The following is a 20,639-nucleotide window of genomic DNA, read 5'->3' on the forward strand; positions in this document are numbered from 1 at the left end:
TAAAATGAGAATGTTGGCTCCCTCTGGTGGTCATGATGAATAACACCAAAATTTAGTGGGCGTAAGTATCCATCCGTTCAGGTCGAGGTTGCGCAGGGACCTGGGGGGTGTTCCACAAAGCAGGATTTCTTGGTTAGCTGGTTTTACCTTAAGCTAGAACTCATGATTGTCCAATAAGATTTTAGGTAAGGAGCGGCATGGTGATGCAGTTGGTTAGCACTGTCGCCTCACACCTCTGGGCGTCTCCACCTGGGTCACATGTGTGTGGAGTTTGCAAGTTCTCCCCATGTCGTCATGGGGTTTCCTCCGAGTACTCCGGTTTCCCCCCCCACAGTCCAAAGACATGCTTAGGCTATTTGGTGTTATTAAATTGCCCATAGGAGTGCATGTGTGAGTGACTGGTGTGTGAGTGCGCTCTGCGATGGGCTGGCCCCCCATCCTGGGTTGTTCTCTGCCTCGTGCCCATAGCTTCCGGGATAGGCTCCAGACCCCCATGACCCAGAAGGAGAGAGGGTTTGGACAATGGATGGATGGATGCAACCGAGTGATGATTTTTCAGAGAACTCTGACGGAGTGTAACTTTCTCCACTAGAGGGTGCTCTAACTCTAATATAACCCACAAAGAACAACACTTTTTGATTTAACTATTATACTTTAATTTTCTCTGGCGAAACACCTGATTTATGAACTCCATTGATGCACAGATGTTGCTTAAGGCATAAAAACACTATTGGTGGAGATTAAAGAATATTTTTAAGCTATGACAAAAAAAAAATTAATCTAAGTGAGGGCGTGCTACTGACTTAGATGCAAATATCAAAATGCAATGAGGTTACTATAGGAACAACACAAAACTGACTGCCGGTAGACTTGGGAAGGCTATTTTTTTCTCCCAGTATAACAGTCAGGGAGAAAACGCTCCTCTTTCTTTTCTTTCTGGTGTTTATAGCACCCACCCCAACTTTTGGTTAAGTATGTTGCAAGGCTGATTTTCCAGATGTTGAAAATTCGACAAGGAGGTATGGCCTCGTCGTGTTTTCTTTTTCCTTGTCCCGGCTGGCTACTTCCTCTTTTGTGACGTTGGCACTGAAGTACGCTGGCACTTCTCTAAACATCTCTGTCAAATTCTCTGTCCTTCCTGGACTCACTGACCACCTATGGAGAGGGAAATCAGTGGAAAAGCCATGTGAAAATTGAAAACAAACAAAAAATATGAAAATATCCCGACAGGTGGCGCTTTTGAACAGTTTGGAATGTGCTGACCTCTCCGTCATGTGTCTCTATGGTTTTGATCAGCAGCATCCTCTTGGTCTGTGTGTCCAGGGTCCGGTCAAACTCTGTGTAGAGGAGATAGCAACAATGGATGAGTTAATTTGCCATGAAGTGGGATGGAGCAGCAGGTCAACACCGAAGGACAGAATGGCGCATTCAGGAGCTGCATACATACACAAGTTGTGTTGGTTGTGATGTGTGTACGTATATATTTAGCAGATTCTTTTGTCCAAAGCAATGTGAAAGTGAGGATCAGTGAGCACGGTCTACCAGGGTCCCTGGAGCAATTGGGGTTAAGGGTCTTGTTCAAGGGCCTAACAGTGATATGATTTCTCCATCAGCCATGGGATTTTGACCTCATGACCTCCCCACAGAGGGTGTTAGCCTGGGTGTTAATCTTTATGTGGCTAAGTCAGCCAGTGTGCCTGTGAGTCGTCTTAATTGCAGGGTGCGCTCCAGATTCTCACCTGTGCTTCGTAGGCTAAGAGAGGAGAAGTTGTGAACAGGAGCTGTTATTCTATAGGAAAGAGGAGGACAAAGGGATGATGGATTCACCTGATGGTTGACCATGAGAGAAAAATACTACAGAGAGCCTCAAACTAGATGTGCACCTCCTGGACCTAGACCAAAGGGTCTTCTGCTTAGGATGCAAACTACTCTCCATGAACATCCTTAGTCATGACACATCTTTTCATTAATCTGGATTTAAGTACAACCTTAAAGATACTTTGGCTTGACTTGATTAATACAGTCACAAAGTAAGAAGATTCAGTACCGGTTCTCCTCGCCCTCTAGGAGCTTGCGGTAGGTGGCGATCTCGATGTCTAGTGCCATCTTGACATTGAGGAGATCCTGGTACTCGCGGAGGTGGCGTGACATCTCGGTCTTCAGTCGCTGGATCTCCTCTTCCAAGCGCGCCGCGGTATCCTGGTACCCGCTCGTCTCCTCGGCGAACTTCTCCTCCGTCTCCCTCATCTGCCTCAGCAGAGTCTCATTCTGCAGCCAATCAGGGTGTGCGGTTCACCCACAGTGAGATATGGGGGTGTCACCGGGTATATAATAAGGAAGGAACACAGGGGAGGGGAAAGAACCAGCATGCAACACAGTAGCTAATGACATATATCATGGAGCCTTTGACCCAGCAGCGGTGGAGCCCTACCGTGCTCCTCAGGGCATCCATTTCTGAGGTCAGCGACTGCATCTGCCTTCGGGACTCATTAGCGTCGTGCTTTGCCTGGCGCATTGCCTCCATGTTGCGGGCTGTGGATTCAGTCAGGTCTGCAATCTGTGCCATTGAAGATACACACAGGATGGTGCATCTGAGGGCGATTCATACAGAGGAGCCATCCTTATCATTAACCAATGATATGTTTTGAATCAGACTGACAGGGGAGGTGACACTTTGAGGGCCAATGAGCATTTAGCTGGAGCCAGTGCCCCTATGGTCCTGCCCATGGGCATATGTTCAGAGGACTGGAAAAAACATTTGCGTTTCATAGCAAGATTGCGGATCTTGAAACACACTGAGGTTCTCATCCAGCTCATAGTCTGTTGAGTTTCTTTGATATTGACGCAGCCATATATTTTACAATAACAGACAAGGATCCTTATTGGCTGGTGTCAGTCACCTGTCAAGGTGTATGTATGTGAGTCCTACTCACTTTGGACTTGTACCATTCCTCAGCCTCTTGGATATTCTTGCAGGTGATGCTCTCATATTGGGCCCGGATGTCCCTCAGAGCTGCGGTCAGGTCAGGCCTGGGGGTGGTGTCTACCTCCGTCTGCTGCTGCTGGGTCTTCATGCTCATCCTCAAGTCATGGATCTCCTGGGGGAATAAGTCAGAGGTGGGGGTGCTGAGGGCAGAGCCGGTGTTGTGCAATTAATGCCTAATTATAGCTTACTCAAGGTTCCAGGTTTCATCCATCCATCCATCCATTTTCCAAACCTCTTATCCTACTGGGTCGCGGGGGGTCCAAAGCCTATCCCGGGAGCAACAGGCATGAGGCAGGGAACAACCCAGGATGGGGAGCCAGCCCATCGCAGGGCACACTCACACACCAGTCACTCACACATGCACACCTACGGGCAATTTAGCAAGTCCAATTAGCCTCAGCATGTCTTTGGACTATGGGGGGAAACCGGAGTATCCGGAGGAAACCCCACGACGACATGGGGAGAACATTCAAACTCCACACACATGTGACCCAGGTGGAGACTCGAACCCAGGTTCCAGAGGTGTGAGGCAACAGTGCTAACCACTGCACCACCATGCCGCCCCTGTGGTTATACTTCCTATAAATAATTATTAGAAATTAGTTTTGCTCCTGGGTACCGTGTGGCTCAGTGAGTTAACCTTTGGTGCTTGGGATCGGAAGGTTCAATTCCTGGTCTCGGCACAATAGTCACATATCTGTTGAGCCCTTGACTCCCTAAAATGCTCCTAGATAAATTGCTGACCATGTGCACTGAGCCCAAGTGTTACTCTCACCTGTGTGTATGTCTCAGGAGAGCAAGACTGGATATGTGAAAAGCATTCCAACGTAGCTGTACTGTTGGCAATGGCAAATAAGTCATAATTTAATTTCTCCCATGGTGGTGCTGCGTGCAATACAATTAATACACGCTAGAGGGCAGCACTCACCTCCTCGTGGACTTTCTGTAAGAACTCGATCTCATCCATCAAAGACTCGATTTTCCTCTCCAGCCCTAGGCGAGTCAGTGTGGCATCATCCACATCCTTTGAGATATTGTGGATTAGTTCTGTTATGATCCAGATGTCCTACACGGGGATCATTTGGTAAGAAATGCTGGTTCCTTTACTTACCTTTCGAAAGAGAGCTAAGTTACTCTCTGCTTCTTTTCTCTTATGTACCTCTTCCTCTAGCCTGGGGGGTGAGTAACAGGACAAGCATTTGTGTTGGCTGGCTGTGAAAACATGCATGCTTGTCTTGCCTGTTTTCAGTTGTGCCCCTTATACCATCTGCCTTTGCCCTGCATATATGGGCGGGGCTACAGGGGCTCTGATCCCAGCTCAAAGCTGATTGGCTCCCGGAGTGCCCTCTTCACTCACCAATACAAAACATGCCATTGACTAATGATAAGGATGGCCCGTTTATCAGTTTTTGCCCATTTCATGCTCTCTGCTTTAAAGCAATCCTAGAGTCTCCCCTGCCTGCAGAGTTTGCAAATTGGCCTCTGCTTCGGAGACGGACTCATTTGACCTTCGCCTTCCCGTGGGGTTTGGTCAGATGTTCAGTAACAGGTCATTAGTGGCTCTCAGCTCTTCTCACCCTCCTCCACACTTCTCCACGGGGTCCAGCCTTTTTGTATTTTGTTCTGCCTCAGATAATTAAGATGCACTTCAGGAGGACGCTTGCGTCATGACTCCCACCAACAGCCTTTCATTACAGTTACGCCAATCTGCCATCTTCTGTCGCCTTCCTATCATGCAGTACGTGGTTGCCGGGCAATTCTGATTGGTATGTTGGCGGGATGGAGAACAGGGCTACAGCACATGAGGATGGAAGGAGGAAGCACAGACTTTGTGAGCGGGAATGAGCTGGGATTGGTGTCCAGCATCGAGCATCAAAAGAAAATCTTATACAATGGCGGTCCATAGTTTTGGGGGGGTATGTGGTCCAGTGGGTTAAGACCCTGTGTCTGTGATAGGAAGGTTGCCGGCAGAGGTAGGGAAAGAGGTATGTTTAAAAAAATCAAGGGATAAGGACAAATATAAAAAGATAGATGCATATCTGTCAAAGGGGCAAACTTGTGGAATAGTTCAGGAATTTTAGAATAGGAATTCAGAATGTGTAGTTCACTCTCCTGATTAAAAAAATGTTTAAAAATAAGATAGTTTTATATTTGATAACTAAGGGGCACCATGGTGGTGCAATGGTTAGCACTGTTGCCTCACACTTCTGGGACCCGGGTTCGAGTCTCCGCCTGGGTCACATGTGTGCGGAGTTTGCATGTTTTCCCCATGTCGTCGTGGGGTTTCCTTCGGGTACTCTGGTTTCCCCCCACAGTCCAAAAACATGCTGAGGCTAATTGGAGTTGCTAAATTGCCTGTAGGTGTGCATGTGTGAGTGAATGGTGTGTGAGTGTGCCCTGTGATGGGCTGGCCCCCCATCCTGGGTTGTTCCCTGCTTTGTGCCTATTGCTTCTGGGATAGGCTCCAGACCCCCCACCACCCAGTAGGATAAGCGGTTTGGAAAATGGATGGATATATAACTAAACATTGTATGTGGACAATTTAGAAGTTTTGTTCTTGCTTGTGGTTTTTTAATTTATTTTTTTTGTATTGGTTAAAATAATAGTGAATGGGTTACCTACTAGAAAAGGTTAGGTATAATAAGCTAAAGCTTCAGCCTAGACCTTTTCAAGCAATATGTATATACACATATTTATGGATGTGTGTGTGTATGTGACCAAAATGAAAATTTCAATTCGAAATTCAGTTCAAATCTCCTGGTTGGCAGAATTATTACACTGTTAAGTTCCTTGAGAAGAGCCCGTAACTGTGAATTGTTACTGGGACTGGCTGAGTCTGTTTACACAAAAAAGGTGTGTTGCTTTGGATAAATGAGTGTGCTAAATAAATAGAATGTAAATGTAGTAACTGGGAATAAAGGAAAATTGAGCTGAATTAGTCTGTTTGTCACCCCTCTGATATCACATCGTCAGTCTCCCAGTTTGGATAGATTTATGAATAGAACAGGCTCATTCCCATATGGGAAAATTCCAGTCGCTTAGCAATGAGGATGCACAGCTACTCTCAGAAAAACAATGCATCACAGTGGTAGCAGGTTCACCCCCGGAAAGTGCAACTACAGTCAGAAAGGTGCCAGGAATCACACCCAGGGTAACCATCATAACAATCGTCTCTGTTCCTTTTTTTGCATGTACTAAACAGTAGCAAAAGAAGGTATTACTGTCTGGAAAGAGGACGTTCCTTCTCGTCACGGCCTAGACGCAGGACGTTCCTTCTCGTCACGGCCTAGAAGCAGGACGTTCCTTCTCGTCACGGCCTAGACGCAGGACGTTCCTTCTCATGACGGCCTAGAAGCAGGACGTTCCTTCTCATGACGGCCTAGAAGCAGGACGTTCCTTCTCGTCACGGCCTAGAAGCAGGACGTTCCTTCTCGTCACGGCCTAGAAGCAGGACGTTCCTTCTTATGACGGCCGAGAAGCAGGATGTTCCTTCTCGTCACTGTCCAGAAGTAGGACGTTTTTTCCCATCACTGGCTAGAAGCAGGATATTTCTTCTTGATCATCTTCTTTCACTTTAGCTGAAAGCTACATCTATGTGCATCACTCTGTTCAGGATCTTAAGGTCTGGCCCACTTGTAATAGAGCCTCAAAGCTCATTCTGCTGGCTGTGTTTACTTTCTTACTGCTCTGTGAAGACAGTGACTGAACATCTGGTGGGAATATTCTGGATCCTCGCCCCTCAGACAATGGCCAGAGGGACAGAGGCAGATGCAGCTCATCTTTAATTCATGGGTCAGTGCTGGGCCCCCCTTCTTAATGGCATTCCTGGACCATTGGCCGGGGCAACTAAATCCTTTGACGTAGCCTTTAAGAGAACGGCAGTGTTTTACCCCCCCCCCGCTGCACCGATCTATACCCAGCCACCCCTCCCCCACGTTCTCATTTATGTGTGCTTTTTCTTTCACAGTCAGGCAGCATGTGGCTTTACAATGGACACTAAATGCTCAGGAGTCTCCCAGCATCACATGAGGTTTCTCTGTCCAAGAAGGCTTTTCCCCAGTTTACCGATATAGGGTGCTGTGTCATTTAATGCTCCTTCTACCAAAAGTGCAGCGATAGGTCAAGTTTATTACTGATATATTGCTGCTACGAGACAAACATTGAGTTAGAAACACTAATATGTTTATTATGGAAAGTCCATATTGCCCATATTTATATGCATATAAATGCTTAACATTTACTAGTGTATTCTGGGTTGAGGAAACAGCATTAAGTGCACAGCTGAATGGGCAGATCAAGGGGGGGGGGGCAGGGGTGTAATATGTGGCCATCCCTGTTGCCATCCCACATCAAAATACTTAAATACGGATTATTTTATTTTCTAAGCAAAAGCATAGAATACACAGGGTGCCTCCACCCTCGTAAATATAAGGCTCCTGATGCCCCCCCATAAATATATTTGGCCTCTGATTGTCCCATTCAAAGTCTTGACTGTACAGCTATGGACTCATCTACATCAGACGTCCTCAGTGCCACACCTGCACTCCGAAAAAAGCTCTCCAACCTCATCTTCAAGGGAACTAGGACGCCCTGCAGCCTGTAACCTCTGGTTGTACTTCATGCCCTGATGCCCTTTGTACCCAAGCCTCCCCCCTGTTGGCACGAACCTCTGCTGGAGCAGCGTCAGGTCCTCCGCCAGGTTGTCTTGCTCCACCTGGATGCCATCCCTCTCCTTGGCCACGAGGTCCAGCTGGAGCCGGAGCTCGCGAAGCTCTCGCTGGTACAACTCACAGGCCTGGCCAGGCTCCTGGCGGCTCTGCTGTCTGCCCAGCTCGGCCCGCAGCCCAGCGTTCTGCTGCTCCAGGTAGCGCACCTTCTCGATGAAGCCAGCGAAGCGGTCGTTCAGCTCCCGAAGCTCCGTCTTCTCGTTGGTACGCGCCGCCAGTATCTCCTGGTTGACCGCGTCGGCCAACGAGAAATCCACCTTGTCGTAGACAAGCCGAGGTGCGGGGGTGCTGGAGCGTGGTCGGTGGCCCCCCGGGCGGGACGATACGGGAGAGGCAGAGGTCGGATAGCGCCCCCCGGATAGAGACAGGCGGGAGAGAAGGGGGGTGCCATAATTAGTCTCCTTGAAGGAACGTCGGTATGAAGATGCGCCGGCTGAGGAACTCATGTTTGACTGTCCTATGTCTCCGTTGGTTTCTCTGAAGAGGTTGAAGAGCATGGGAAACAATGGTGTCAGACTAGAGTCCGAGCAACACTGAGGGCTTTTATACCCCTGTCTGATTACTCCCCCGTACCTCCACCGCCCTTTGCCACTCTGCACCTCCTTCTCCATTTATTGTTCAAATTAGCCCACTCCCATCCACCACTCACCCCCCCTCGCCCCCTCCTCCTCTAATATGGGCCCCTCCCCCAAATCCAAGACACAGACCCTAATCCACAGCAACGCATCTCTTCCTAAAACCTCCACCTGTGTCCACAACATGCACCCCCCCCTGCATCTCCAAATCCTCCATGCATCACCTCCTGATCCTTCCATGATTTCCTCTAAATGATTTTCATCACAGATATGCACAAATTCGGCGTGTGCTCAGAGTCGCGATCCTTATGCCACATGACCAAGGTTGGTGGAAACTTTTTTCCTTCGTGTCCAGTTGTCCAGCAGTGACCTAAGGACATAACCCAGTGAATGAAGTGTTACTGAATTTGAGTTATACTATATATAGTCTTTCCCAGTGGTGACTTTTTTCCCAGCTGCAGGGTCCATCACTTTCTCTGTCTTTGTAGTATCGGACTTTCCCATTGTTTCCTGGCCCCTCCTCTATCACTATCTGAACGGGGTCAAGGATTGGATGGCATATGGTGATCACATGGGTCTGAGAACCAATGAGGTCAAAAGTGCTGCTATTAGGGACTGTTAGCTTTTGCCCAGTGAATGTATTAGAACCTCTCAGTGGGATACAAGCATGGGTATAGAATATTCCAGAATGAAGGCCAATGCAGTCTTTCAAGGTCATACAGGCCCAGAGCTCTGAGTTTAGGGGCCCCAACAATGACTTCAGCTCAGCAGTCCTCCCCCATTTAACCCTGTAGGCTTTACTGAGAAGCTGACATCATGTATTCTGTCAATAATATTGCCCTTAGTACCAAATCAAGATGACCGCCACATTCAATGCTAACAAGTGATGTTGTACATCGACAGGTGGATTTGTGGAAGGTGGCTGACCAACGTGAAGGAGGGAGACCGTGACGGGCGTTATTACCCATAAATCATCCTTCTGACAATCGCCCGATAAACGTCAATAATCGGCTTCGCTCGCCCTTTTACCGATGGAGCTTATTGTTGATTTTTTCTTCCCCCTGTGAAAAACTGCTGCCGGCGTCCACATAGCCTCGGCACGCCGTGCGTATTCTCTTCCCTGCCATCAAAACTATGACTCGCGCACTCTTTCTCATTCACACTGAGCCCATTGTACACTGGGAGCCCCCAGCCAAAAGACTGGCTGTTGTCAGGGCAACGGTCAGTTGAACTGAGGAAAGTGGTCATTTGGGAATGCAGTGGGAAAAGGGGATTTAAGCAATGAAGTAAGCCCTAATTTTGTCACATGGAGGAAGATTTGTAGTGCAGTAGATAAGCTTGAGCAGCCATATGTTGTACTTGATCTATTCATTGTGGCAGATGAGAACTTCAGTAAAAAATTTTTTTAGTTTTATGTACACACAATAATACAAGCCTGTTTTTTCCTGCTGTATTTTATTTCGGGATTCAAACTCTTCATTATCAACGTACAGTGCTTGTGTACCTCCCTTGAGATTAACTGCCTATAATGATGAAGTACATAAATTGTAATTACAGAGGAAAATAATAACATACAATACACAAGTACAATAATGTATACAATACAGAAGCAATATACAATAACATACAAGTAGGACAACAAGGTCCTGAGGTTTAAAGTGGCAGCGATTAATAAATTACATTGGTGATTAGGATTATACTGTAAATTATCTGAACTATGTTCTGGACTGTCTGTCTGGGCCTGAGCAAACAGATCATCAGCTGGACCCAGAGCTTGTGGGAGTTTTACTTACACAAAAATGTTCTGAGGGCAGAAGGAAAAATGATTGGTTCAGAGAGATAACCAATTAGACTGTAGAAGAGGTGGGACCAAGACATCTGATTGGTTGGTCCCACCTCCTGCTGGCCTGTGTTAGTGTACAGCACAGGTGTCAGAAACCAGTCCTGGGGGGCCGGAGCCATATGCATTTTTTGGTTTCCCCTTTCTTAATTTTCTTCATCAAAAGCTCCATGGTCCAGATGTACCAGATTAATGGCTACCCCTGTATTCGCAAACCAAGCTTTGTTCTCAGGTCTCAGAGCGAGATAGGATGTGCCATCTATCCATTTCCTGTACCTGTTTGTCCCATTCAAGTTTGCAGGGGGTCTCGAGCTTATCCTGGAAGCTATGGACGCAAGGCAAGGAATAACCCGGGATTGGGCACCAACCCATCGCCGGATAAGATATGCAGTAATAAGAATTCCAACATACTGGTGCAAATGTCAAATTAAACAGCATTGCATCATTTTATTTCCTCACTACTCCCCAATTGTTTTCTTCCATTATCAGGACATTTAAAAAATTGCATGTCATTGGCCTTGTTATTTGTAGATTGCAGGCTTGATCCCTGTTTTTGCAGAGACCATGAAACGATGTTAATTTTTCCTCGTTTCTGACCATAATGTTTTGTGAGAAACTCGCCTGTGAAAATGTGTTGCTTTCATGCAGTTTGAATCACTGTGTGGAGCATGAAGCCTCAGTGACTGGTGCTGTTGCCTCAGACCTCCAGGTTTGTTGGCTCAGCCCAAATCCCCGGCTTTCTTGGTGAGAAGTTGGCATGTACTTACTGTTTAGGCTTCCTCTTCCTGTTCTCCCAAAGGCATGCAGTATGTGAATGCATGCCCTACGATGGACTGACATCCCATCCAGGAGTGCTCATGCACTGTACTTCCTGGGATAAGCTTCAGACTTTTCTGTCATATGAAACTAATTTTAGCAATAAGTTGCATTCTTCTGGCTGTGATAAAGATATTGTGAAGTATTTTGATATTAGTTCTCGTAAGTGATTTATCTGAAAACAAGTTTGTGTTTGCTTGTTCGCTGCTTGCTATTAAGTGATCTAAGGTGTTGGTTCTAGGCTTCAGTGTCTTTTAATATCTGGGTCCGAATACTTTTGCGGCCGATTAAGCACCTTCACTGCATTTTGTTGTCTGGCAATACAGTTCAACCCCATCTAATGACCATACACACATAGGTCAAAGGTTAAGGTGCTGTTAGTGACTGCAGCTGGTGTATACTTTGGATACAGCACACCAATGACAGCATTATGAAGGCATATGAAGCAGGAAGCATGGAAGACACTGTGTGGCTGTGTATACCTTCCAGTAAGCCCCTGGAGCAGGGATATATACTTAGGAATTTGATAGTAAATTACTACTTCCCTCCTACTAGGGAGCCCCTGCTTGAATTTTCCACCTTGGCGTGCTGGATTGCTGGATATCTTGGTCAGTCTTTTTTGTAAATTTGCCTGGCTTGTCAGGATGAAAAAGTATGGTAACAACTAAAAAGATATAAAACCCTATGTGACAGTTTGTACACTGTAATATATCGGTATTTTCTGCAGTTAACTTGGCTAAATGGCAAACCCTCTTTAAGCTATAGTGTTTTACTGGCTACTGACCGCCGCAGTTTGAGGAAGTTGTACAGAGCCAACACTTCTGTGAATCCAGACCTCTGTGCCAGGAAGCTGACCTCACAAAATATTCACCTTTGTGACCCTTTTTGTTGAACCTGTAGATTCCATTGTATAGAGATAGAGGCTATTCATCCACACTCATGCAGCTAAACTGCTCCACCCTTCTGACAGTTCTTTTCTCGAACGAGAATCATTTCTTAATAAAAGCAAAGCAGCCAGAGCCAAATCACACAAACAAACTAACAAACAAAACTTTCGGCAGTATAACAGTGGGAGTAGCAGAGAAGCTCTGAGGGTGAAATACTTATTAGTCTATTTATTGACCATTGTCTCCATGGATTGTCTAGAATTAGTGGCATCAGTGTTGTAGAAAGTCCATACTAGCCTATAACTGAAAGAACATTTTTGATCTACTAAGCATAGACCGACATCAAGAAAGAAGAGCCTGTGTTTTAATTTCCTGCATTAAACTAATGCCTGCATACACCTGACGATGCCACGCTAACAGACAAAATAAACTTATATAATCTGGGGCAAAAAAGGTAAGCCTCAACAAGATGACTAATTGGCAAGCCGACGCTGGGAAACTCACATTTAACGTTTCTGTGAATTACTTCTGGCAACACTTGAGTTCTGAAGCAAAGAAAAGCTGTCAAAGGGTCAAGTGTCATTGAAAGTAAGTGAATACTTCTTTTTATACCCTGTGTCTCTTCCCTTGACAATTTTATTGGCCCGGGAAGATCACATGACATTCCGCAAAGTTACAGCACAAGTGCATTGCCCCAAAGGGTACATTAAAGAAATGTAACCCATTAAATGTCAATATAGTACTGTTTTAATTGCCAAAGCCCAGAATAATGAACCTAAAATGGAAGATTTATTTTTTTTTTTAACTGTGGTGAAATATTTCTCCATTTACAAAAGTAAAAGCATACAATGGGGTATGATGTCATCGTTAGCCAATAGAAATGTGACGATCTATTCAAAGAGGGCCCCTGAAGCCTTTCAGACTGGTGGTGGGCGATCAGCCAATAGAGTATGATTGCATCTCAGCTTTTGGCTGATCTGCTGGTTTTCGATGCCAGTCACGTGTCACTCCTTAAGATATTGTATAATAACAGAATCCTAACAGGTTTGACACCCACTACACCGCACAAAACACAGAAGTTTCAATTTCAGAAACTCACTTCAGGGTGTGCTGTGTTACATCACGTTGGTTTTTGCTTCATTACCAGGCAGTTTCAGAAACAAGCATATTTGTCTGAATAGTTACAGGCCTTAAAGGGAAAAGAACAAGATTTTATAGCATAAGCTGAATAACAGAACCACCCATAGACCATGCAACCTGAGAATGCCAAGCTGACTGCACACACACACACACACACACACACACACACACACACACACACACAAAACTTGCAAAGTACCCCTCTCTTGCACAAGGGGACAATTACATTATATGCAGGGGCAGTCAAATTGCAGGAAGGGGCGAAAAATCCATGACACAAACAAACACAAAAATCACAAAAATAAATAAATAACCCCTGACCCAAATGAGAATAAGTATTTTGAAGATGGTTGGATGGATAAACAAACAAACCAACACAAAATAAATAAATTATATAATAATTAATATAAAAAGTCTGAGCTCACTGACAGTGTTGTGCAAGTCACAGAAAATTAGTAATTAGTTACAGTTACTTCTTACTTCATTCAAAAGTAATTAAATTCCTGCATATAAAAGTAATTAGTTACTGGGGAAAGTAACTTACATTATTTTAATTCTCTGATTAATGCTTACACATACATACCCAGTCAGCACACATACATCGGCAGGACATTGATTTAAGATCAGAACATTGTTAAATGATCACGTTCCATTTAAGCCTATTAACAATATTTAAATTATTAAATATGTTAATGTGTGTTTCGGGGAGTGCATTTCCTAAAATAATTTTGCTTTAATGAGTTCAGCATATCTATTACGCCTATTGTTACTGCATCTGTCATTTTGTCAATATTTAATATAATAAACATATAACATTTAATCAGTTAAATTGTTTGCGTGGTATATGATTTTAAACAGTATGTCTACAGGTTGGGTAAACAGAAAAAATTACCTTACAGTATTTAAATATATATATATATATATAGTATAAACGTGTTGTGGTTTATACAGACTGTCCCGTTACTGTGCGCTCCTGAAAAGCCTCGCGTTCACTAAAATCATACTAAAATAGACATAAACATTGGGAAAATTAGGGTTTGGAGTCGCATGCGACTCCAAACTTAGTAACTGACTTTGATGAGAGTTGTCTAGTGACCACTTAAAATGAACGTGTAGAACTCGCTAACGTCTCGATTGCGTCGGACGAGAGTCGGATGTAGTGATGGCCAAAACAACGCTTCATGAACCTTTTGCTGTATTTTTTGATCCCACTAGATGGCGCTCTTGGTTTACTTTGAGACATGCTTTGAGCCCTTTTTTGAACAGAGGGCACCATCTAGTGTGGTCAGAAAATACAGCAAATGATTCATGAAACGTCATTTTGGCCATCAGTAGTCGGATGCAGTGAGCCACAGCTACTATGCAGCTGGACATGCACAAAGCACAAATACAACCGATTACGATTTGGAAATGAGTGGATATGCACTCAAGACAACATGGCTGCAAACAGTCTATGAAAGCAAACGTAAGTGAATTAAAAAAACACAGCTGTGTTTTTAAATGATAATTTGTCAAAAATTTTTAAATTTTAATATATTTAATATTCTAATACTTTGACCTGTCCAACATGTGAATATGCAAAAATTATAGATTTGAACACCAGTTTCACCAATTCACTGGAAAGAACTGGTTCAAAAGATGGATTCGTTCACAAGTTGGACATCACTACTATTCCCTGGCGTACCTGCTTTTGCGTGCAAGTAGTGTTTCTTCCATATTGTGTTGTAGAGCTTTTCTCTCCAACTGACAATTGCACAAATACAGATGCGATTCAAAGTAGTATTGGACTTGGGGACTTTTATTTTGTTAGGGTTCTTGTTTTTTTTTAGTTAATTTAATAAACCCCATTTTTGTATTTTGAGTCGCAACTGGGTTGTCCACCTTTTGTGCCTGCACCATGACGCTCATACCGCTCAGAATCCGCCCGGATCCAAGACAGTTGCTGTTGAAAAACATGGCACCAAGATTGGGGGAATGTGGAATAAATATTCACTAGTGATTGGTCTGCGGCATAGAGATGCTTTGATGATGGATTATCAAGTATCACGGAGACATCGTGCCAATACATGCGTATTGTCTGGGTAGTTATATTATTTTAGTGTTGCTGCTGTGACACAGTGCAAGGCAATAGAACTGACAAATGTTAGCATTCGGTTCAATTCAATTTAATTCAATTCTGTTTATTTGTTCCCAAGGGGCAATTAAAGGCACACAGGGCAGTTGAGCAAAGGACGCAATGACATAAAGTGCAACAGTATTTGAATCTAATATCACCCATATATTAGATAGCGCCATAGTAAAATCACACAGTATTATGGCCCTCAACATCCAAGGCAAGAGTATGCTTCTGATACCAGGCCATAGACCATCTACTAACCTGTCTTACTGGAATCACTGTCAGACTCAGTGGTCTCAGTGTTTAAACCTGCTTTGAACCTGTTTGTACCATGTCAAAAAAATCTTCAACTTGTCTATGACCCAACAGCAGTCAAACAATGATACATCATTATGTTAAATAAACATTATTTGAAAATTCAATTAATGTATCCACTGCTCCATTTAGAAACAAGATAATGCTTAAGCCTATCCGTGAGCATTTTCGGTCTGCGGATGGTCATGCTACTTCTGTTCATACTACATTTGGCTGCGGGTGCGGATGGTTGCGGCCGGTGCATGCATGCAGCAGCGATATTCTACCAGATCAGGAGAGGGCAGACGTATTGCAACAAACACAAATATAAACAGTGTAGTGAACCTGGAAAAACTTTAATGAACATTTTTAAAGCAACTAGTCAAGGCTTGACTGGTATAAAATATTTGATATTCGAGTACCTCCATCCCTCCTAATACAGCTGCTCATCATAACTACTACAACAGCAACAACTGTTGTTCCTCTACCCTTTTGTCATTGACTGCTAATCTGTGGAAGTCCACGCTGCCACCTACTGGAAACAACTGATCAATTATCTTGCACGGTTGGGGTCAATGCACACGGATGCGCAAGGTTTCCACTAGACATAAAAATTGGGCTACACCCAAACCGACTAGAGTCGCAACCAATCCTTGATTACAAAATTCACGTCCACCCGTCTGCATTCGAAAGCAAACACAAAAAAGTGAAGTATGAATTGGCCTTTGGTTTGGAAGGATAGAGTAAATGGAATCATTGTATCTTAAGAGCAATTTTTATTGTGAGATTCCTGGAGGTTTGGGGATGGGGGAAAGTTTGGAAGGAATTTGGGAGTTGTCTTCTTGCGATATATGTGCCCCAGAGTCTTGTGGATAGTAACTTGCACTGGACAGAAGCCGATAAAATCCCAGGAGTTCAGAAGCTTGGAGGCCAACAGAATTGCAGAGAACGGGTGGGGTGGGGGTGGAGTATGTTCTGTTTTGTTCCATTTTGTTTTTTGTTAAAAAAAAAAAAATCTCTAATAAAAATTTGGTCACAAAAAGAAAGAATTGCAGAGAACCTGGATGGAAACTTCTGACTTCGCAGATAAGGGTTTTGTTTACTTAAAGTGCAGCCAGAGCAGCGGAGCAGAAGAAAAGCAGGGATGCACTCAGCTGGGCAGCTGGAGTGCTTTCGGTGATAGGAATCAGTTATCATGTTTACCCACAATCCCCTGCAGGGGTGGCCATTGCATGAAAGTCCAACCCCTCTTATCACATATAAGCAGCCATTCCCTTGACAAAGCTAACTCTAATAGTCACACCAAAGGGATATTTTGCTAATTCTGCTCAATGTAACAGTTCTTAAGCAAAATGCTTTTTTTTTCCTGTAATGATAAAGACAATGAATTGGAGAACTGGAAACCAGCACAGCGTCTTGTTGGTATCCTCCCCAGTTTATATTTGGCCAGCTAAACCTTTGGGCAGTGTTATATCATTTAACAAGGCTCCCTGTGAGCTTCCTCACCCGAAAACTCCTCACTCCATCTGGATGTCTCTTGGCCTAGCTTGACCTGATCTGTATGATAGGAGCTTTTTCATGAGCCGATTTACTTGGTAAGATCACTGTCAGCTTGCTCTCATTCCAATTGATAAATTAAGACCCATTTGATGCTATCTTTGCCTATAATCTGCTGTTAATGATTTATTTGGTTTGATTCTTTGGAGACTAACACAGATCTTGCTGAGGCCTGGCTCCAGCATGTGCTGGTCTGCCAACGATGGTGACAATGTCCTAACTCAGAAAATAATTGAATTTTGTAGCTGTGGATATCTTCTAGCTTACAGCCCATAATACTGCTCATCTGATATGTTTTCCTTTATTCAGCTGTGTCTTTAATCCATAATGGGAAATTTTCATTAATCTAGTGTCCCATCTTTCCTGATTGCTTCTTTGTTTCAATATGTTTCTGTCTTGGAAATGGTACAATGACTAAAAATCTGCCTCATTTTGATTGGCTGAAACCTCTGCCAATCAGATTTTATATATAAAAAAACCTTCCATCAAAAAAGGAGGTTAGCAGCTAGTTGGGTAAAATATTACGAAACAAATCATAATCCATCATTTACAGCCTCTCATGAAATGTATGAAATTTAAATCAATTCAATGTACAAGTTCTTCAGTTTAACTAGGGTTATTGAGAAAAGGTCATTTAAAAGCTCTGTACAGCAGTGCACTACCGCAGTATGTAAGCAGCTAATTCAGTTAATAACTTTGGTAAAGTCTCTTTTCTGGGCTACAGTTGTTAGCCAATTAAGGGAAATGTGAAAATTCACCTTCAGGGTCACCTGCAAGTTTGTCAGCAGATTGAAACCACACACATATCCACACTGTGAGAATCAGTGGCTTTCTCATGCCCAGTGTCCATGTCCTGGTGCAGTAAACTATTATTTACCGCAGGCTTGGACTGTGCATCCCAAAAGCCTGTCGCTTCCTCTGCGTTCATTTTTTCCAACGAACACTGGAATGTTTGCTTAATGAGTATAAATTGCGTTGGCTTTGAAGTATGTTTACATTACCCGTCGAGAAGAAGAGCCTGACAAATGATAGATGAATATGCTTTAAAGCACTTTTCCAATCAGGCTTTCAAATGAAAGATACTACTGCAGCTTTTTGTTCTAACTTTGAAAGGACACCGAAGCCTTAACTGTACTTACACAGACCCAGGCTAGTAGCCATCCATCTTGGAACCACAGATGTGAAATGACAGGGGTATTCACCGAGACGCCATCCCACTCTCCAGGTCACCATTCAGTAGACAGTGAAAGCTTCTTGATGTTTGTATCATATGGCTTGGATCTAACATGTAATCAAATTTAAGTTATTCCCTTTCATAATCGGTAAACGGTGGTAACGTGCTCAATGACAGGAGACATTACAGTAAAGCAAAGTGACAGCAACATTTCACCTTCAATCAAATATAACCGAAGTGATTACATTACTGATTTAATTAAATTAACAATAATAAATAGTATGAATGGAGACGTTTAAAAAGCAGAAACACCTTAGTCATTAGACAGAGAATGAGGGACAGCCTCATCGTATTCGCATTGTAATACGCTTTTTTAACAGTAGGTGTCTCTCCGGGCATTTAAAAGCCCTACAAAGCACGTAACGATTCTCATTTTACAGAAGAATTACCCCAATATTAAATATAACACAGATTATGTGCCTTCAGCTTTTTTTAACAGTCTGACTCTAATCTTGAACTTGTGAATTCAAACACACGGGTTCATAGTAGAGAGGTGGAGTGAATTTCCGCTTCTTAAATGTATTCAAGAGTACTGCACGTTTAATCTCGTACTGTACGCAAGTTGCATGATGTAAGAGATAAAAACTGAGGGTTTACCTGTATTTTTAATTCCTTAAGCAATGATTGAATGATATTTCTGGTGGACTGTTGTTGTTTCTATGGACGCTGGGGAATGTGGAGCACACAGCCGATTTTGTTATCTCCCATTACCGAGAATAGAGACTCTAGTGCAGTGGTGACAGAATTGGCCCGATGATCAAAAGAAGCCCTATGCGGGGACTGCTGTTGTTTTATTGAGAGCGGACCTAACAGGATTAATACACAGATGACATCTAAAACACCGCACGTTTGATAAAAGCATTTCACTAGCAAATTATATCAAAGCGGTTATAAATACAATATCAGCCATGTGGTCTTTGCATGTATTTTAACTTTCTTTTTTTTTCTAGGCACTGTGCACAAAAATTGTGGCTAAGTGACTCACTGTAATTTCCGATGTCATTGTAACACAAACACTGAAAAGGTTACCATAAGGTTAGTGGATCTGTAGTATATGAACTGGTGGACTTTCTCCAAGGATTGTATTCCCTGGACTGAACTTTTCAGTCCATTTTGACACAATTTTCCATAAACTTTATTGAATTATTTTGTCCATTTAACACGAATTATTCTTCAAAAGGCGTTAAGCAATTAGCAAATTTAAAAAAAACAGAGGACGCATCTCACTGGGCTCTGACGTTTTTAACAAAATGACGAAACTGAAAAGATTCAAACCAATTTCTCTGCGAAATTAGAGCAAGGATATTAAAATAATCATTTAGAAAATATAGTTATATAATTTCAATGGGGTGGCATGCGACAATGGTCTGACTGCTGTTAAAGCCATTAAAGTCTTTTCAGTCTGTTTTTTTGCTTTACAAAGTCTGGGTAAAAGCGCTAAGCTAATAGCAGAGATGGAAATGGTACAAAGATTTTTATGAGTCAGTGAGATTTCACTGAATTATGCCATCCCATTTACTACAGGGTTAAATTACATTCCATTTCACAAATTAATATGAAGAATATAGAGGAAGCGGCTCTGAGTTAAAGATCTGCAGCACCAAACAAAAGCAATGAACCCGGTGACTGGCAGCTGGGGGCCAGACGAGGGATGTGTCGCCGTTAAAGATGACTTACAAGTTCAGCGCCCTCTTGTCTTCATCAGCATAAATAACCTTCAATGCCTTGCTTTGGTTTGACATGTTCGTCTTATAAGCCTAAATCTGTTTTTATCACAAAAAAATTCAATGCATAATAATTTGACTTGGCCAGGAAAAAAAAATATTGCCAAGGAAATTTTGAAGGAAATTTTCAGGGTATAATAGAAGAGCATTGCATCTAATATATATATATATATATATATATATATATATATATATATATATATATATATATATATATATATATATAATAATTCCCCACTCGCCCTCCTGTGGGCGGTCTTTGTCCTTCAAGCTCGGGTCCTCTACCAGAGGCCTGGGAGCTTGAGGGTCCTGCGCAGTATCTTAGCTGTTCCTAGGATTGCGCTCTTCTGGACAGAGATCTCAGATGTCATTCCTGGAATATGTTGGAGCCACTCTCCCAGTTTGGGCGTTACTGCCCCGAGTGTTCCAATTACCACTGGGACCACTGTTACCTTCACCTTCCACATCTTTTCTAGCTCTTCTCTCAGCCCTTGGTATTTCTCGAGCTTCTCATGTTCCTTCTTCCTGATGTTACCATCGCTTGGGATTATTATATATATATATATATATATATATAGGGATGGCATGGTGGTGCAGTGGTTAGCACTGTTGCCTCCCACCTCTGGGACCCGGGAGTCTCCGCCTGGGTCACATGTGTGTGGAGTTTGCATGTTCTCCTCATGTCATCATGGGGTTTCCTTTAGGTACTCCGGTTTCCCCCCACAGTCCAAAAACTTGCTGAG

The 20,639-nt window shown here is 43.4% G+C and overlaps 1 protein-coding gene across 2 annotated transcripts; it reads right to left on the reverse strand.

The window, feature by feature from the left end:
- Positions 1-627: 627 nt before the first annotated feature.
- LOC125744832 (peripherin-like) lies at positions 628-8,537 on the reverse strand. 2 transcript variants are annotated; one of them, XM_049017101.1, is made up of 10 exons: positions 8,513-8,537; positions 7,654-8,190; positions 4,098-4,158; positions 3,915-4,010; positions 2,934-3,098; positions 2,432-2,557; positions 2,048-2,268; positions 1,740-1,789; positions 1,264-1,337; positions 628-1,155 (listed from the first exon to the last, which is right to left on the reverse strand). In XM_049017101.1, the coding sequence occupies exons 2-10, from the start codon at positions 8,157-8,159 to the stop codon at positions 1,108-1,110; spliced, it is 1,347 nt and encodes a 448-aa protein (XP_048873058.1). In that variant the 5' UTR covers positions 8,160-8,190; positions 8,513-8,537; the 3' UTR covers positions 628-1,107. The 2 variants fall into 2 exon arrangements, with proteins under 2 accessions (XP_048873058.1, XP_048873057.1); XM_049017100.1 differs by lacking the exon at positions 8,513-8,537 and having other exon boundaries at positions 7,654-8,222.
- Positions 8,538-20,639: the final 12,102 nt, after the last annotated feature.

This window comes from Brienomyrus brachyistius, chromosome 6 (genome assembly GCF_023856365.1).
Source record: "Brienomyrus brachyistius isolate T26 chromosome 6, BBRACH_0.4, whole genome shotgun sequence".
Taxonomy (NCBI): domain Eukaryota; kingdom Metazoa; phylum Chordata; class Actinopteri; order Osteoglossiformes; family Mormyridae; genus Brienomyrus; species Brienomyrus brachyistius.

Excerpts from the sequence above, each read along its gene's own strand:
- LOC125744832 (XM_049017100.1), bottom strand. The coding sequence starts at position 8,210 with ATGCTCTTCAACCTCTTCAGAGAAACCAACGGAGACATAGGACAGTCA. Across the intron at positions 1,790-2,047 it reads CTAGAGGGCGAGGAGAACCG|AATAACAGCTCCTGTTCACA; the intron begins GTACTGAATCTT and ends TCTTTCCTATAG. Across the intron at positions 1,338-1,739 it reads TCTTAGCCTACGAAGCACAG|AGTTTGACCGGACCCTGGAC; the intron begins GTGAGAATCTGG and ends TCCTCTACACAG.